The sequence below is a fragment of the Paramacrobiotus metropolitanus genome, unplaced genomic scaffold (assembly GCF_019649055.1).
Source record: "Paramacrobiotus metropolitanus isolate TYO unplaced genomic scaffold, Prichtersi_v1.0 Parri_scaffold0000482, whole genome shotgun sequence".
Classification (NCBI taxonomy): Eukaryota; Metazoa; Tardigrada; class Eutardigrada; order Parachela; family Macrobiotidae; genus Paramacrobiotus; species Paramacrobiotus metropolitanus.
The window spans coordinates 1-17,472 of record NW_026570702.1 but is presented as its reverse complement, the minus strand read 5'-3'; the positions used below and the strand labels follow the sequence as shown (position 1 = coordinate 17,472).

At 48.4% G+C, this 17,472-nt stretch overlaps 1 protein-coding gene across 1 annotated transcript; it reads left to right on the top strand.

Annotated features, from left to right (window-relative positions):
• Positions 1 to 12: 12 nt before the first annotated feature.
• Positions 13 to 8,892, top strand: LOC129602464 (replication initiator 1-like). Its single transcript, XM_055501483.1, has 5 exons — positions 13 to 16; positions 427 to 576; positions 634 to 1,139; positions 8,248 to 8,517; positions 8,752 to 8,892. Exons 1-5 carry the CDS (start codon positions 13 to 15, stop codon positions 8,890 to 8,892), a joined length of 1,071 nt encoding a protein of 356 aa, XP_055357458.1.
• The last annotated feature ends 8,580 nt before the right edge of the window (positions 8,893 to 17,472 follow it).

Genomic DNA, 17,472 nt, shown 5'->3' with positions numbered 1-17,472 from the left:
CACCCTACTATAATGGGTTAGTTTTGTGGTTGTTTATTGAGTGTTTTATGTTTTATTGAAATGGTAGCCCCTACCCCCACTTCGTGATTTCTAACCACAAGGAAACTGTCAGAAACGATAGTTTTATCAGTAGAAACTTCGCTCAAGGGATCGTATTCAAACTAGTTCGATTTGCTTGAAAGTCCTGAGTACACGATCAAAAATTAATTATCAAAATTTGATTTAAATTTCTGACCCCCTACCGCGATCTCTTTTGACTGAAAAGGCTATCTTCATAATCCTGGGAGTGCCATGAGATCCCTCCGATGGGGATATGCAAATCATGAACTGTGCCATTTCAAGTCCCACAAAGTGACCATATTATAAAACGCTTTCTGAAGTAAATGTATTTTTACCAAAAAATCTCATTATCCGATGAATTTATAGTGACAGAAGAGGAAGAAACGAAAATACCGTCGCCATCATTTGCTGATGTTAATGCGTCGCCGTGCAGTCCGACGTCGGAGACGGAAAACATCGACATGCCGTTGGCGGCGGATGCTGGCGACGACGATGGGACGAATATTCCTCCGAATAGTTAGTCAGATTTTTCGCCTTGTTTTTATCGATTCACCGTGTGGTTTTTTGTTGCAGAAACGGAGAGTCGCCGGACCCGCTCCCCCAAAAAGCCCCGCATGTGCCACTCTGCTTACGATAATCCCGAAATGGTGGCTCGTCTGGAGGCCGTCATTAATGTGAACCCGTACCAGTACGCTGCGGGTAGTGCGGAGCGCAAAGACGCCTGGAACGCCGCTCTCCGTCTCGTGGGCCCGACCACCGCCTACAAGACGCGTTCCGCCTTCCGGCACCTCATTCGGGACTGTCTGAAGCGGGCACCCATAACCGCGCTGCAGTTTAACGACGCCGCGGGGCCGGTGTTCCAGCGCTACATGGAACTTCTGAACACCCTAATTTTCATGGAGAAGGCCAAGGTGCACAGCGTCGGCAGTCCCCATTCGGTGTCCGATGAGACATTGCGGCGGAGTGGTGACGCGCGCAAACCGGTGACGAAGCGGTTGCATGCCTGCACGGTGTGTAAAGTCTGCTACGAGTCGGCGGAGTTGTTGGCGCTGCACACGCGTGGACATAATCCCACCAAGGTAAGCCTGGTTAAGTGATCTCCGCTAATGCGGTTTGGCTACGGTCCCATAATAATCCCACATTGATAATAATCCCACATTGATAATTGCCCATAGCCTGGTTGTATTACGTCTGGCTTTAAGATTGTATGTACTGGGTTCAGTTCCTAGGATCGAGTAACTTTTATCGCATAAAATCAAACCAAAAAACGTATAAAATTTTCAAATAACCGACAGATTTTCCAGTAGCCTGTGAAAGCCGCCAGTAATGCAGTTTGACTGCTGTAGTTGCAATAATTATAATAAAATATTTTAATGTTAATTTGTTAATTGCCCATAGCCTAGTGGTAGTACTTCTGGCTTTAAGATTGTATGTCCTGGACTCGACTCCTGGGGTCGAGTAACTCTTATCTCATAAAATCAAACCAAAAAAATACGAAACTTTTCAAAATTATAATAAAATGTTCCTTGTGAGGGCGGAGCTATCGGCCCTCATGTGACAGCTGACGAACCATGTGACAGCTAACGAACAAAGGCTCACGAGTGTGAGAACAAGGCTTTATTGAGGAATCAATAAGGCAAGAACCAAAACACAAAGCACATGAAGGCTCGATGTGGCCAGTATCATGTCAGAACAGCAAGTGATCCGCTAATGAATGAAAATGAATGGCAGATCGAGCCATAACATAGAAAAGCCTAATGCGGCACTGGGCAGATCCAGCACGAGCGAATGGCGAACGCTGATTGGCCGAGACGTCAAGCCGTAGGTGTGGCAAGGCGGAGTCGAGGCCAGTGATTCGGCGTCGACTAAGCGAGTGCGTGCAGGCGTGAGTGTGTGCGATATTGTACCACTGAGCCATGCACCGGAAGCGGGACTGTCGCTGGCTGCCATACTCGTAGGCTGCCATGGCGACTGGCCCAACATGCCTCTGGGCGGAGTCCGAGCCCCTGCGAAGGACCGACTCCTACCGTCCCAGTGCCGCTCCCCACGACCCTATTGGGGTCGGTGACATCGCCTCGGGGGTGTCCGGCGTGGGTCTTTCCGGCACCGCGCTCTCCTCCGGACCCGTGGTGGCGGAACAACTCACGGCAGAAATCCGAAGGTCGGTCGGTGTTGTAGTTGGACCGGTGTAGGCTTCTGTTGATGATCCGTAACGGCGAAAGTAACAAAATAGTGTTAATCAATCTCTATCTCTTCTCTTGTTAAAGTAAAAAAACATCACAATTCCTGGTGAGCAGGTTAATAAAAGAGATCTGTTGCAGATCTAAAAATGAGAACATCATTCCGAGTAAAAAAAAAAGTAAACTCAAAGTCTTTGGTCCGGGACTTTAGTCCGGGTGCTCATTCCGACTAGAGCTAATCCACACACGGGGGCTCCAGTCCACTGGATGTCCGGTCATCCGGGTTCGAGGCATCAGTTCTCGAGATACCCGGTGTTTCCGGTTCGATTCACCGAGGGTCGGGTAAGAAACGGCTCGAAACTTACTTCCGACCAAATGACTTCGGGTTAAGACATGGATCTCCATGAGCCGGGTGAGAAACGGGCATGAAACTCACATTCCGACCGGGGATCCTCCGGTTAAAGTTGAATGGAACCACCGTTGCCGGGGTTTGTACGGTAAGGTGAATGGAGAGGCACCGTCGCAGTACGCGAAAGCCGTAAGGCATCCTCTCTAGGTTAGGAATAAGACCTATTGGGTCTTATCAAGGGGAATCTTCCGGTGAAGTACCGGTTTTCCAGGGTTTCGTCCGAACAAAAACCGTAATTTTGCGTCCTGTCACCTATTTTGCAACCTGGACCGGTTAATGTCAGGCTTCAAAGGGTCTGAGCCGGGGTAGCCTCTGTGTACGAGGGTTAACCTCGGTCAGAAAATTAAAGTCCATTCGCAACCTCGGTTACTGAGGTAAAGTCCGATGGGATCCTTGGCTGCTTCGTTAGATCGTGATTTCGCGATGTGCTGGGTACTTGGTCCGGGCAAAACCTCTAGGTAGCCCTCTAGCACCTTTTGGGCGCTGAGGGTAGGGTTGATGCCGGACTCTGTCGTCAAATCCAGGGTCCAAGGGTTGAATCCGAGGGTAGCCCCGGTTTTGAAGGGAAAAATTCTAAGTCCACTGACGGCCCCCGGGTAGAAGTTCTAAGTCCGATGGCGAGCCTCAGCTGATGGTCTGATGGAGGATCCACCCGGGCGAAAACCCTTTAAATGGTCCTCTGGCACCTATTGGGCGCTGAGGATAGGGTTGTTACCGGGATGCAGAGCCTCTGGGCAGGGTCCGAGCCCTGCAGATGTGGTGATAAGCCTCTGGGCTGTAGAGTCCGATGTCGGTCCTTGTTGGTTCGGGGGTTCCTATTGGGAACCAACCGAAACTGGCCCAACATACCTCTGGTATGTTCTGCTGGAAGTCCGACCTCCATGGTCGGTAATGCCGGGGGTTTTCACAGGGCGACTAGCGAAAAGCATGCAAGAAGAGGCTTTCCTGCGGCTGTATCAGACCTAATTGGGTCTAAGCCGCGAGGTAGGCAAGCTAAGATTGTAAAGACGGGGTCCATTCCGGTCCGCCCTTCGGCTGATCCCGTGCTTCTACTTAGGCAGGAACACCCGAGATGCCGGTATCAAAGCATCCTGTCTTGGTCATCGGGGAACACGTCCGTTCTGGCCGGTTCGTACCGTGGGATTCTCCACGGGAGGTCCGTTCTGGATCCTATCCGGGTAATCCAGCAGGTTTCACTGGTATCCGTAGCGTCCTTCCGGGCATACAGTCATGTCGGACGCGGAGGAATGCACATAAGCTGGTCTTGCCGACATGCATTCACCCGCGTACCCTGATGTCTTTGTACATCCTTCCGGGGGTCGGATAGAACCTATTGGGCTCTTTCCGTTTCCATACTCCGGGATTTCTCGTCGAAGTGGCCCGCAAGCAGTACGTTGTGGAATTTCTACACCGAACCACTGGCGCGCCGCTCTACGTCCGATCCGTTCCGGGGGCTTGGGGGCAATTCATCCACACGGCCAAGGCCTATTGGGCCTACTTGCCGAGTTATTGGGAATCTTCCATGCTTCCACCGGGCATGTAGTCATGCCGGACGCGTCTCATTACTCGATCTTCTTCGAGGTCGGGCAAGGATACGCGTGTGCTCTAATGTCCTGACACGTTCCGTGAGGTGACCATGGTCCGGTTCGCGGGTGAATGGTCATGCCGGTCACTCCCACGTTCCACCAATTTCACTAATTGGGGGAAAGTGCGAGTGAGCCCTAATGTCCCGATCCATCCGTTCCGAAGGGGGTTTCTCCGGGCTAGAGGCCTATTGGGCCTCTACTAGTACCGTACAGGTAGAGATCATGGTTCAAGCTATGCTAGGGACTAAGCTATGCTAGGGACCTATTGGGTCTCTGCAAGCAGCCCCGAGGTGAAGATCATGGTTAATGCGATCTGCGTTATGGCGTCTTCCGAAGTCCGGAGTCCTTCTGCCGGAGGGACGAGCCATTGGAGCGGAGCGGGTTACCCTCCTCCACAATGGTTCGTAGCTTTTCGTACGAGGGATCCCGGGTGGAGTCAGTATCTTTTGCCAGAGCCTATTGGGCTCAGCGCTGGTTTAAGTACAGCCAGCTAATGCTCCAAGTCCCGGGTTACCCATGGGTGCATTGGCAAACACGGCGTTGAACGCGGCAGTGACGTGTTCCGCGCCATGTTAGCGGAATTCTCTTTGGTTTGAAGTCCGGGGATTGGGTCCCGTGGATCGAGTGGTCAGGAGATTCTGCTTCCAGGCCAACGCGGTCCACATTCGGTCGGTGGGTAGAGCCTTTTGGGCTCTAACGGTTCGAGTTACGGAACCGCTATTCCACCGAGATCCTTCTGTCGGTCGGGGTTTAAACAGAGGGACCCAGCAGACTGTGCTGGGAGCCCCTGGTTAACCTTCTTTCGTACGAAGGGTCCAATGGTTAGGCCTTCACCTGTACTTCATCAGTATAGGGCTTCATTGCTTCCTAAGCTGACAAGGTCCGGGCTGGTAGGGTCCACGGGTAAGTCCTGCGGGGCCGGGGTTAAGGAGGAGTTGCTTCCCTAGCTCCGTGACCCGCATTTCGGTAATGGGTGAGAGCCTATTGGGCTCTGTGGTCGAAGGTATGGGACCTGTCCCACGGGATCCTTCTGCCGGAGGGCTGAACATGGACAACTGTGTTGTGCGGTTGTGCTTGTCCAGCCGCTATTCTGACTCCATGAGGATGGAGGTTATCATAGGCTTCATCGGTAGAGAGTTTAAGGCTTCCTTTGCCGTAGAAGTCCTGGCTGGATTGAATGGGTGGGAGCCTATTGGGCTCCGAAGTCCCAGTTAGAGGACTGGCCGGGATCCTTCTGCCGGAGTGGCTGACCAGGGACGAGCTGCGTCTGCGCAGCTCGCCGCTAGCCACCCGCCTTTCGTGCGATTCGTCCCGTTGACGTAGCAGATTCGTGGTTCGGACCACGGTCTGTGGCTATTCCACTCCTGACGTCGGGGTGTCCCTAGCCAGGGACAACACCTGGTCGGGATCCAACATGGTCCGGGACATTTTTATGGTTTTTCCTCCACAGGCTCTGCCGAAGTGGTCGACGGTGGCGGAGTGGCTGATTCAGCTGAAGCCAGCCAAACCGTCACGTATCTAGGCTCCGTCAGTGACGTTGCGTATCCTCGCTTATTGGCTCGGTTAGCCTCCTGTCATTGTCGCCCGTGACCGGAACATGCTGTCCGGTTCAGCCAGGGGAAACCAGGGGGAACGTCCGGTACGGTCCAGTTGAGTTGAACTCGTGCTTATCGGGTTCATCCGAGGATCCATCCGAGGGTCGCAGGCTCTTCTGCCGTAGTGGGTTGCCTGTGCAGAACAGCAGCTCGTGCTGTACTGTGCAGACAAACCGCCTTTCGTACGAAGGGTCGTTGGTTTTAGGAGGCTTCTCTTCCAAAAGCACCGTTGGCCCTTTCCGTTAGGTGGTCACACTGAGCCGTCCAAGCAACGTGCTTGCCAAGTCCGGTCCAGTGTGGCCGAGGGTTCGCGGAGGTTATCCCTCGCAGACGACGAGGTCTCAGTTCTGCCCGGATCATCCGCGGGGGATAGGGCTTCGAGCGCCTACTGGCGGCCTGTTGGGCACCGCTCCCGGAACCTATTGGGTTCTCAAGAAAGGTATTTGCCTCTGGGCGGTGGCCTCATGGTGAGAGTCCCGGTCGACGCTTCACTCCGGGAAACGCCGATGTGGATTCCATTCCCCGGTCCACATCCGCGTTTCCAGGCCTCTTTGAGCGCTTCCCCCGGAACCTATTGGGTTCCCGGGGTGACTGTCCGACGTTCTGAGGGTTCAGGTCCGGTCAGGTCCACTATTCTGGACTCTGTTTCTTGGACCGAGGCATTTAAGGTGATGTATCTTCCTCCGATGCCGTGATCCTTCCTTTCGGGGGTATTTCCGTTCCCCAGATGTAGGTAATGTTGCTCCCCGCATCTAGAGGACGGAACTTAGAATTTCATCCATAGGTGGAGGCCTGTTGGGCCTCTACTCCGGAGCCTTCAAGGGTCCGGGTAGGTATTTGAACAGTCTGTTCCTTCCGTAGCGTGATCGTGGCTACCCGCGATCTGCGGGAGACTACTACTGTATCCCTTATTGAGGGTCCAGTTAGTGGCTAGATCGTAGTTAGGGCTGCGGTCTGCAGTTTCCTCGCTGGGATACCCACGGGCGGCCATCCTTGTGGCTTGCCTCTGTGATGTTCTTTGGTAGCAGAAGTAGTTAAATGCCGCGGTCTGCGGGCTTAGGCTAAAGGCTCCGTTCTGGGCCGGTGATGGTAGCCGATCATGGTTAAGCCCACAGTCTGTGGCTCCAAAGCAGAACGTGGTTGAGGGCACGATCTGTGCCGGGGGTTAACCCGGTATGGAGCTCCATCCGTAGCGCCCCGGGATTACCCACCTGCCGTGCAGAATGCACCCCGATGCAGAACGCGTTGGATGCCTCCACCAGAAGGCGATGGAGATGATGCCGCGGAGCGAGAATCGTCTCCTGCGATGCCGATGGCGGACGCGGCCTGGATTCAGCGGGAAACCAGAACGGATACACCGCGACCAGCAGCACCAACTCCGATCCCTACGGCCGGATCGACCACCAGCACCACGCCGAAGAATTCCCCCCCACCACAGCACTGCCCGTATTTCCTGGGACGGCGACCTTCCCCGGACGGAGCAGTGGATTATCCCCACCGGAGCAGCGTATTTATGTTTTTGCAGGGTCACGAGCGTACCGATGCCCCAAACCCCTGCCCAAATTTCCCCAGAACGTGACCTTTCCCTGCTGAAGAATTTGTGGAATTTACCCGTTTCCGGGTTGGACCCTGGATCTTTCGCGACAGTGCGTTGACCCAATAGGTCGACCTCTGACCGAACCGGAGCCGACCTGACCGGAAACCCGACCTGAGCCGAACCGGATTCGAGCCGACAAGACTAAGCCGACCGGATCAAATTACCTGACCTGGACTGACCGAACGGAACCGTGAGCTGGCCGAAGTGGAACCGTGTATCCGGTAGTAAAGTCATTTGGACATAGTACAGGGACGGGCCTGTACTATGACCGTGAGCCGCCCGAAGTGGAACCGTGTATCCGGTAGTAACGTCAATTGGACGTAGTACAGGGACGGGCCTGTACTACGCAGTGTTTTTTTTCTCATTTATTTCTGTGTTACTTATACTGCTGCATATGCATAGACTTGACTTCATACACTTTTTTATTTACGGCGCATAACGCCATTTTCATGCAATTCGCAGGGGCTCAGTGTTGGACAGTACAGGGATGTGAGGGCCGATAGCTCCGCCCTCATGATTGGCCATTCGCCGTTGTGTTTTGCTGTTCTGGGGATTTCCACCCCATACATTTCTTCGGTGTTTTTACGGATCTGCAGCACAGTTGCACTGGCTGCAGAATCCTTCCTCTTGAGTCTGGTGTTTGCTGCGCCACGGTGCGCATATTAGATTTCGGCATTAAAGCCTCATCCGGTTCGCCGCTGTTTCGCCGTCGAAGGTACGTGGGCGCCCATAAGGCCCCACGTAACATCCTATAGTCTGATAAGATATGTCCGTTATTGGTGTTCGGCTACTGAAGTACGATAATAAAAGCATAATACAGGTGAAAGAGAGCGGCGATACCACGTGTCCGGCGTGTCAGAAGAAGTGCGCCACGGTGGCCGCGCTGATCGCCCATGTGGCGGAGCACCGGAAGGCCTACCGTCCGCGGCAGGAGTGTCCGGATTGCGGGCTGTTTATTAGCGTGTATTCCTTGGAACAGCACATCAAGGCAAAACATCCGGAGAAGCCAGACGATCCGACATCGAAATTCGTGTGCGGGGAGTGCAAGAAAGAATTTGCATCGGAGCCAAGTTTGCGGAACCACGATCAGGTTAGTGCCGAGTTGTACCAATGTCTGACCAGAACTCGGCTCGCACAGAACTTCGGAAAAAATCTGGCGATGGAGGGAATCGAACCCTCCACCGAGCGAGGTACCACTAGGCTATCCGCAAAGCATACAAATTGTATCGAAAGGTTTTCTGGAACGATTCTATAGAGAGAAATTGCCTCTCTGACAGAGCGATAGAAATTACGGGACAAGCTTGTACATGTAGCGCTGTTTTAGTCCCACCGTTTTCTGCGCTGTCTGTTCTGCGCCCAGCTGTTCTCCACCGGGACAGAACTGAGTCAGCACGCGGTGCAGCACCGACAAGCCGCGGGCTTCATCTGTCCGCATCCGAACTGCCCCAAGACCTTTGACGTGTAGCACACTCTGGGCCGACACTTCCGCGAAATGCACAACAGCACCGCCGTCAGTGTCTGCACGGTGTGCGGTGTGGTTAAGAAGAACCCCATCGCCTTGCGGAAACACATGCTGTCGCACAGTACCGAGTTCAATCACCCATGTGAGCTGTGCGGGAAGAGCTTCAAATCCGTCTCCAACCTGAACTACCACAAGCGCCAGGTGCACAGCACGGAAATGAAGGAGAAGAATCGGAAGAAGGCGTACGACTACCTGAACGGGAAGCAGCGGGAAGAGTTCCCGTATAAGTGCGATGTGTGCCGGGTGGGCTATCGGACCAAGGGCAAATTGCGGCGACATACTAGTGCATTCCATAAGTCGTCTGAAGAAACTGTTGAGACGGACGCAGTTGATTTGCAAGGTAATTTTGTCAGTTATTCTGAGTTTTGTTTGTTCCGGTTACTTTGTCTAAACGTTTTCATAAGCTGCTCACCAACGAATCGCAGAAGACGATGAGCAAAGTGACCGAAATATTAGAAAATCGAAGTTTTTCTACATATTTAAAATTAAATCAATATTTTTATTCTGATGAATTTTTATGGACAGACGAGGAAGAATCCGAAATACCGCCGGGATCATCAGCTGATGCCGATGCAGCGCAGTGTAGTCGGACTTCGGATACGGAAGGATTCGACATGCCAATGCCGGGAGATGCTGGCGTTGCAATGGGCGATTTCCTCATTCAGGATGATTCCGCGCGAAGTGAGTGCTTGACTGGTTTCGCATATTTTTTTTATCATATTACACGATGTGGTACATATTTTTTACCAATCGTTGATCGCTTTTTCGCCTTTTTCCCATTCGATCTAGCACAAGAATCAAACCATATTTCGACAAAAACTTAAATTCGTGCAAGTTACGTTATTCGTGCAAGTTACGTTAAACGAGAGAAACCAAAAAAAAGTTTACCATTAAATGAAAAATCAGAATTTCAATTAACGAAACATTCTGTAGAGTGTCAGCTGATGGCATTGAACGAAAATCAGTAAGTTATTTGTGGTCGAATCGTGGACAACTGTTTTTAATTTCTGATTTCACCTTATCATAATTGGAAAAACGGCCGGATTAATATTAACCTGTTTGCGTGGCATCTTCACAGGAAAAAAGGACAACAAGGCCTTTTTCCGTTACGATAAACCCGAAATGGTGGCACGGCTGGAAGCCGTCATTCAAACGAATCCCTTCCAGTACCCGGCGCGATCGGACGGCCGCCGCGGCGCCTGGTACGCCGCTGTTGACCTCCTGGGCACGGACATCACCGGCGACACGCCGCAAGCGCGCCGCTTCGCTCTGGAGTCGCACATTAACAAATGCCTCAAGATCGCGCCCGCAGCAGCGCGGGCTTTTAGCGACCATGCCGGTCCGGTGTTCCAGCGCTTCATGCAGCTGCTCAACAACCTCGTTGACTTGAAGAAAAATCAGAACGTGGAGAACGCCCGGGGTCTTCGCCCGGCACGTACAAAACAACGTGCACACCACGGAACTTCACGAAGTCGCACTCAAAAGAAGGAAAGCGACACTGTGATAAACTCGTCGTTGCCTATTTAATACAAGTCATGGGGAGACCGTGCACTCGAACCATTTTCCAGGAATGTTTTGGCAGCAGATTTTGGTGAGCTTTAGTGATTTTTGGTCCTTGTTTTATTTGTACTCGTAATATCCTTGGTCTACTGTATTGCTGCGATTGACTGTCTGTAGATCTGAAAAGCGTGCGATTTCTTGTATCTCGCGGCGATAAACAATCAGTAGTGAGTCGGCGAAGTGCGCCGTAAACCGTAAAACGGGCACCGCTTTTAATCAAGAGTACAGAGTTAGACAGAGCGTGTGTCTAACGAATTTCTGTCTGCTCCATTGATTAAATGCGTTTTACGGCGCCCGGTCGCCTGCCCAGGCGGACTTCGCCGACTCACTAGTACTTCATAAAAATGATTTCTTGGCCCTGAAAGAAAGAAATCTATTAGCAGTTTAGCACACGCATTTCCGCTAGGCGCGAGGATTCTGTCGCCATATCGACCGCCCGGGTGTTTCTAGATCGGAAATGTTTTCTGGCTGCCGGCCGTATGACAACCGCCGCTTCATAACGTTCGGATGAACGCTGCTTTCTCTCTCTCTCTGGTATCTGGTAACTCTGGTTCGATGATCGTCGTGAGTTGTTCGGTTGGAAATCATATGGAAGGAACCACGGAGTGCTTCCAGTAGTATTTTTCATTTGTACAAATTTCTTTCTTTCTCCCGTCTGCCGATCGTTGATCCGTCTCACTTTGATTTATGCGCCATCCCAGCAGCGTCCACTGCAGCACTACGCCCATCTGCAGTTTTTAGGCCTGGTCTCATATCTATAGCGAATCTAGCTTCCGTACAGTACACCACCGTCTCAAAACAGCAGATACGGGATACGGTATGCCGGTTTTCGATTCGCGTACCTGGTTACCCTTGAAAAGATTCGGGACAGAGGTACGCAGCGTATCCCAGAGCGTCCATATTCGCAACGGGTAGATACGATGCTTCGCGCACCGTATCCGTATCCTGTACTAACCCTGCGTTTCTTCATATCAAGCGGGGTAACGCGCCTTTTATCGCATACCGTCGAAAACAAAGAAAACGATATTTGTACGCGAAGCCACCTCAGAGGGTTGGCTTCCTGGTATCTCTGTTATAAAAATTTTATAAAAACTCTTTTTCGTGTAATCACTGTAATGAGGTTTCATTTTCTTTCGTGTTTATGGAAATATTTTTAACATGGAGCATGATTGCATTTCTTCCGGATGACAGAAGTAAGCACTACAAACACTGTGGGCGCCGTATGCATGTCCGGGTTTGTAGTGTGATTCAGAACTTATTTGGGGGTTTAAAAGACTTGAGTGCAGAAAGGGACTTCTGTCTCGCGGGGATAATGAAAATGTTAATCGACGAGAAATTCGTTCTGCTGCACAGAATCTCTACAACCGTTATCCAGGGCGATTGTTCTTGGAGACGTACCACATTAATCCGGATGTGTTTCGTGAAATTGTGGAAAAATTACGGCCTTATTTTGAACGGAGTACGACGAGAAAACCTTATGCAACAGAGTGCAAAATAGCTGCCTGCATTCATATGCTAGCACATGGATCGTCGGTACGGTCTCAGTGTGAACTCCATGGTTTATCCCGTTCCACTGCTAGTCGTGCTTTTCGGATATTTTTGAATGCAATGAAGAATGAGTACTGGTCGCTGATTAACTTTCCCGATGAAGGAGGCATGATACGCTCGGCTCGTGAGTTTGAAGAAAAGGACTGCTTTTATGGTGCTCAGTGGATGCCCAAAATACTGGGAGCAGTGGATGGAACACACATTAATGGCGCCGCACTTTCGCCCAGAAAGTTATGTGAATAGAAAAGGAGAACTGTCTTTAAATGTACAGGCTTGCGTAAATTCTTCACTGGAATTTATCCATCTGTACGTTGGAGCTCCTGGACGAGTGCACGATCAGAATGTTTTCGATAATTCGGGACTGGAAGCCTTAATTCCAGAGAACTGGATGATTCTGGGTAAGCGTATATGCTAACAACTACGTATAATTATTACTTTGTGTGTAAGCACTTGCATGTATGTGAGTACGAGGTGTTTGCTTTACAAGTACCTGTAATTTGTAGGTGATGGTGGTTACCGTGCGACGCGAAAAGTACTAACACCGTTCAGAGAGAACGGCCGCCTATCCGCTAAACAGGAAGAATTCAACGAAATTCAGTCAAGTCTGCGAAAAGTTGTTGAAAGAGCGTTCGGGGTTTTGAAAAGGCGATTTAAAATTTTGAATTATTTGGATTATGACGACATGTGCACCATTAAGCACATTATTATAGTTTGCTGTCTTCTTCATAATTTGGACATCCAGTCCGCGGGCGAATTTACGTCGGATATAGACAACGATCTTGAAGACTTTTATCTGGATGACTACGATGGTGTTGACGAAGGAACGTTGGGTGACTTCAAAAACGCACTCGTAGCGCGAATGCTGCCAGATTCGCAGGGATAATAAATCGGTGAGCGCAGTATTTGTTTTATAAATTGTAGTGTATTGATGAAATCTTATTGAAATGCCTGTAAAAATATTTTTCTACACCAACGTATGCCTCGGTTTATTTTTTATTTTTTTTTAAAAAAACTGATATTCGTACATACTAGTAGTTTGTCTCCGAAGCGGACAATATTTCTGCCCTTCTCAAGTTTGCAGCTCGAAACGTAATTAATTCTTCCTTTTTTATAGGTCTACTTACGGTTGAAGCGGCGCTCTTTTTCATGGTCTCCTTCAGTCTGTGTAAGATATAAATTCATTGCATGCTTTCTCATCATGGAATTCCGTCACATTTCGACATTTCCTGTCGGCATTCGGATTGAGTGACAGTACGGCTTACGGTTAGGTTATGTTAGATGGTTATTTTTTGTCGCATTTGCGTGCTACTACTCTTTGGCGGTTCTCCGTGCTTAAAAATTAATGTGTCCGAATATCAATTTAAGCAGCTTAATAGTTGCCGCACTCCGCCGTTTGTGTGAATTTATGAAAACTTTCAGTGTTATTAAGTGCATAAATTAAAATTATAATTTGCATCATCATTAAGCCTCATTATTCATAAAGCGGGGTTTTCAGTTTTCAGTAACTACCAGAGTACAACAAAAATAATTACACCAGAATTTCACCGTTCCACATACTTTAACCACAGTAATTTCACAACGTTAAAGTCCGGTTTCGCTACATCTTTCTTAAATTTCACTCTTCCTCTAAAGCCTGCACAACTTCCTCCACTCCCAGCTCAACCTGGACATTATACTGGCGCTCAAACTTCAGCTTCGCAATTTCAACCTTCATTCTCTCAAGCTTGACCATCTCAGTCAAGGACGTTCGCATGTCATCCATGATGGCTACGGATCGTGTCATGAGTTTAACAGTCTCGCCAGCCGCGCTTCGCTTTTCACTTTTCTTAGCCTTCTTAGGCTTTTCCGCACTTCCAGCTGGGGATCCAACAGAATATTCCGCCGGCGTATCGTCGTCACTAAATTAGCATAATCCAATAATTTTGGTTTTACCATGTAGGTTTAAAGATCACAAAGGCGGTATCTCAGTACATGATAATATCATTATAATATGTATTTGTTCACCTTAAATTAATTTCACCGTCCTCGCGACCGATATCTTCCAGAACATTACTTGCGGAACCGCTTCCCAACGCTACTGAGTTACTGGCAAAAGCGATATCATCCCGGTCGCCGTATGTCTTGTCAAAGAGTTCAAATAAATGGTATTTCACTTCGCCGCTTTCTCCGGTGACATTTTTCCGTTTTTTCTCGGCCTGCAAGTAATCTCAGACAACGCACAAATTATTGTTCAGCTTTTAAAATTTTCTGTTAAAAGTTCACTTACTGGTGGCATGTGTGAAAAATAATAAATAATTAGACATAATTACGCTTACAAGCCAGAAGACAGAAGAGAAAATTTTCAGAAAAGTAATTTACCTTATATTTTTTCCAAGCATTTTCGTACGAGATCTTCAGGTTTTCGCTGGTGCGATTGCCCAGGGCATCTTTAAACACGCTTTGCATTTCCTGAAGAACTTTTGCCCAAAACTTTGCCTGACTGGTACAGCGTCTGAATTCATCTTCGCGGTCGATGCGAGTAGCTACCAGCCACCTGTGGAGAAACCGATCATACATAGCTGTCACCGGGAGGGCACATCTGCAGCCATCGGTTAGAGAAAAAAAGTGCAACATAGGCTTTAAACACAACTCACTTCATTTTTTTGGGAGACAGGGGAGCGGATTTGGGAGCACGAGACATCGTCGCGGTAACTGGTCAGATAATATATGGAGCAGAAAAAAACACGAGAATCAAGAAATTTGGATTATTGTATGTGCTTCTTTTTGTAAATGTTTGTAAATCGTTATAATACTGCTTATTATGACCAGTGGTACTTACTTTTGCTCATAAAGGCTGTAAAAGCTAGGGTAAATTGACGAAGAACTTCAGCTGTCCATCCACAGATAACCGCGGTCTGCGAAGAAAAACTGATTTCTTTTGTGGATTATGATAAACCTGCAGCTCTTTTATGATTTTTATCCATCCATTACCTGGCAAGACATTCGGGCTTGCAGTGTAAAAAATATCAATTGAAGCAGACACCGTTTTACAAAGCGGAAAAGTTTTGTAAGCAGTTAGAAAAGAACTAATCAAAATTGAATTGGAGCATGGTCAACTCACACTGACAGCTACAGTGAAACAGTTGCGAATACTTATCATGTTAATGGTAAGTTGTCTGCAGGTCGCCATTCGACCATACGATACTAAAAGTACATAAGCTAGCAACAGCGCGATAATTTAATATACCTGCTCGATCGAAGGGTGATCCTCAGAAATTGTCACTATTAATAACCAGCAATATTCCACAGTTACAAGAAATAATGAAGGGATGCTGGATGCAAAAATGACAGCAAGAGCTGCAATCACTAGATAGACTTTAAAGAGCTGCAATCACTAGATAGACTTTAATTACTGCAGTTCTCAAGTCGCAAGGCAAAACCACCTGCTTCCAAAAGCGATCGCAAAGGCCAAAACTGACACTGCAAAAATGTATCTTTGCAAATTTATACTTTAATTAATACCTAAATTAGGCCACTTTCAACCAACAAAAAATAACTTTAAAAGATTTGTCTCGAACTTCTACGATAAAAAGCGAGAACTGACGAACTGAAAGGTGCTCGTACAGAAAACGTTATGCGCGGCAAGACGCGATCGAAGCGATGAGACGCAAGTACAGCGATACGGCGCCAAAGCTAGAGATTCGATACAGGAAACCGATAGCGAGCCCAGTTTCGATGTGCATAGCCTGTACTGTATCTTGGTGACGCGCACGAAAGAATGTCCCATTTCTGTACTGTAACGAAACTAGCTACGGTACTGTACCGTAGCGCGATACGCTATAGATATGAGACCAGGCCTTAGTCTTTTCGCTTGAGCCGCGATTATTCGGGACTCAGGAGTTCTCCGTTGCCGTGCGGTTTATAAACCTTGGTGCCAGACTGCCTCGTCGCTAATTCTACCACTATTTTAATTTTAAAGGCCGTCCATTCCTGCTGTATCGACACCGCGTGAAGGCCGCGACCCAGCCTGGGGAATCAACAGCTGCATAAAAGTCAACGTCTCTTTAATGCATCTGATGATTCCCCAGGCAGTGAAGAGCTGAGCGACGTGAAATTCTCCGTTTGACGTGATTACTTGCGATGTGAACACAGGGCCTGCAAACTTGTGTTCACGTAACGCAAAGTGTGTTCACGTAAAGGTGCCTGTGTTCACGTAGATGAGAACTTGTGTTTAAAAATTCCCAATACTCCCCTCTTTCTTGGAATTATCCAGCTTCTGGCTGTTCTTTCATTAAAATGTTGTAAAGCTTTAGTTCGGTTTTAGATGCCGATTACAACGATGCTATCGTGCCGGAAGTCGTATTGGCCTTACTTACAGGCGGCAATATAATTATAAAATTAATTCAATTGTTAGCAGCAGCGCTGCCTGAAATAAGAGTGCTCTTATAACAGCTTAAATGTGTCGCGGAACAGAAAATCGGAGCGAAGGGCTACCACTAGTACTCAGTAGGCACGATGGCATTTAAAATGGCAGCAGCAGTTAAATAGGGAGATTTTAAAGCATTCGATCCTAATTACGTTGTAGTCAGAACATGCTCAAAATTTCAAAACTGTGGCTCAACAGTTTGTGGACAATTTACTCGTTTACTATAACTGCATAAATGTTCGCTTCTGTTTTTGCATTTCGTCATTTTACTTACAACTGCAGCTTGTTTTCTTCGCTGGCTCTTATCTCGATTAACTACCCGTCCGCCCTTCTGGCACGTTGGCCTTCTAAACGCCATCTCGGGGATTAGTGGTCAATTTACTTAACGGGTAGACGAATAACGATTACCTTTTATTAACTTTTAACCACTCGGTTTTTTTACAAATATCTAAACATGCTTGCAGTATAGTGAGCGCTAGTTCGCGTTCCGCGGGTAAGTTTATCTTAAACCACATAACACTAAGTTGATATCAGCCCTGCGTTTGCCCTTACTTTGATTACAGTTAAAAATTAAATGTTGTTTATACCAGTAATGTTAGCTTGTTTTTAGTAATTAATGCAGTTTTTACTGAAATTTCTGGCTGGTTTTATTAAAAACCGTTCGCTGGCTTCGCGCTAAAGTTGCCGTTTTAACGGGATCCGTAATAATAGTTCGTGCTTGCGATTTGCATACCAAAACAATGTAAAATATCTTCCTTAAGTTTGCTTAACTCAATTCTCGTGGTAACTTTTTGGGTTGGTTGGATGTGTTGGAGTTCTCATGTTTTTGACGCCTCTTCGGGGTCAAGTCTACGCGAATAAACGGTTCACGCTATTTCGCATACTGCCGTTATGTACAATGTACAAGTACGACGGTACAAAACACACGCAAAAGATAAGCCCTCTTTGCAAAAATTAAATGTGTTCACGTAAATTTTGAAGATTTCTGGCTCTGTCAGTGAACATCTTCA

Excerpts from the sequence above, each read along its gene's own strand:
- LOC129602464 (XM_055501483.1), top strand. Across the intron at positions 577-633 it reads GACGAATATTCCTCCGAATA|AAACGGAGAGTCGCCGGACC; the intron begins GTTAGTCAGATT and ends TTTTTGTTGCAG. Across the intron at positions 8,518-8,751 it reads GTTTGCGGAACCACGATCAG|TCCCACCGTTTTCTGCGCTG; the intron begins GTTAGTGCCGAG and ends GCGCTGTTTTAG.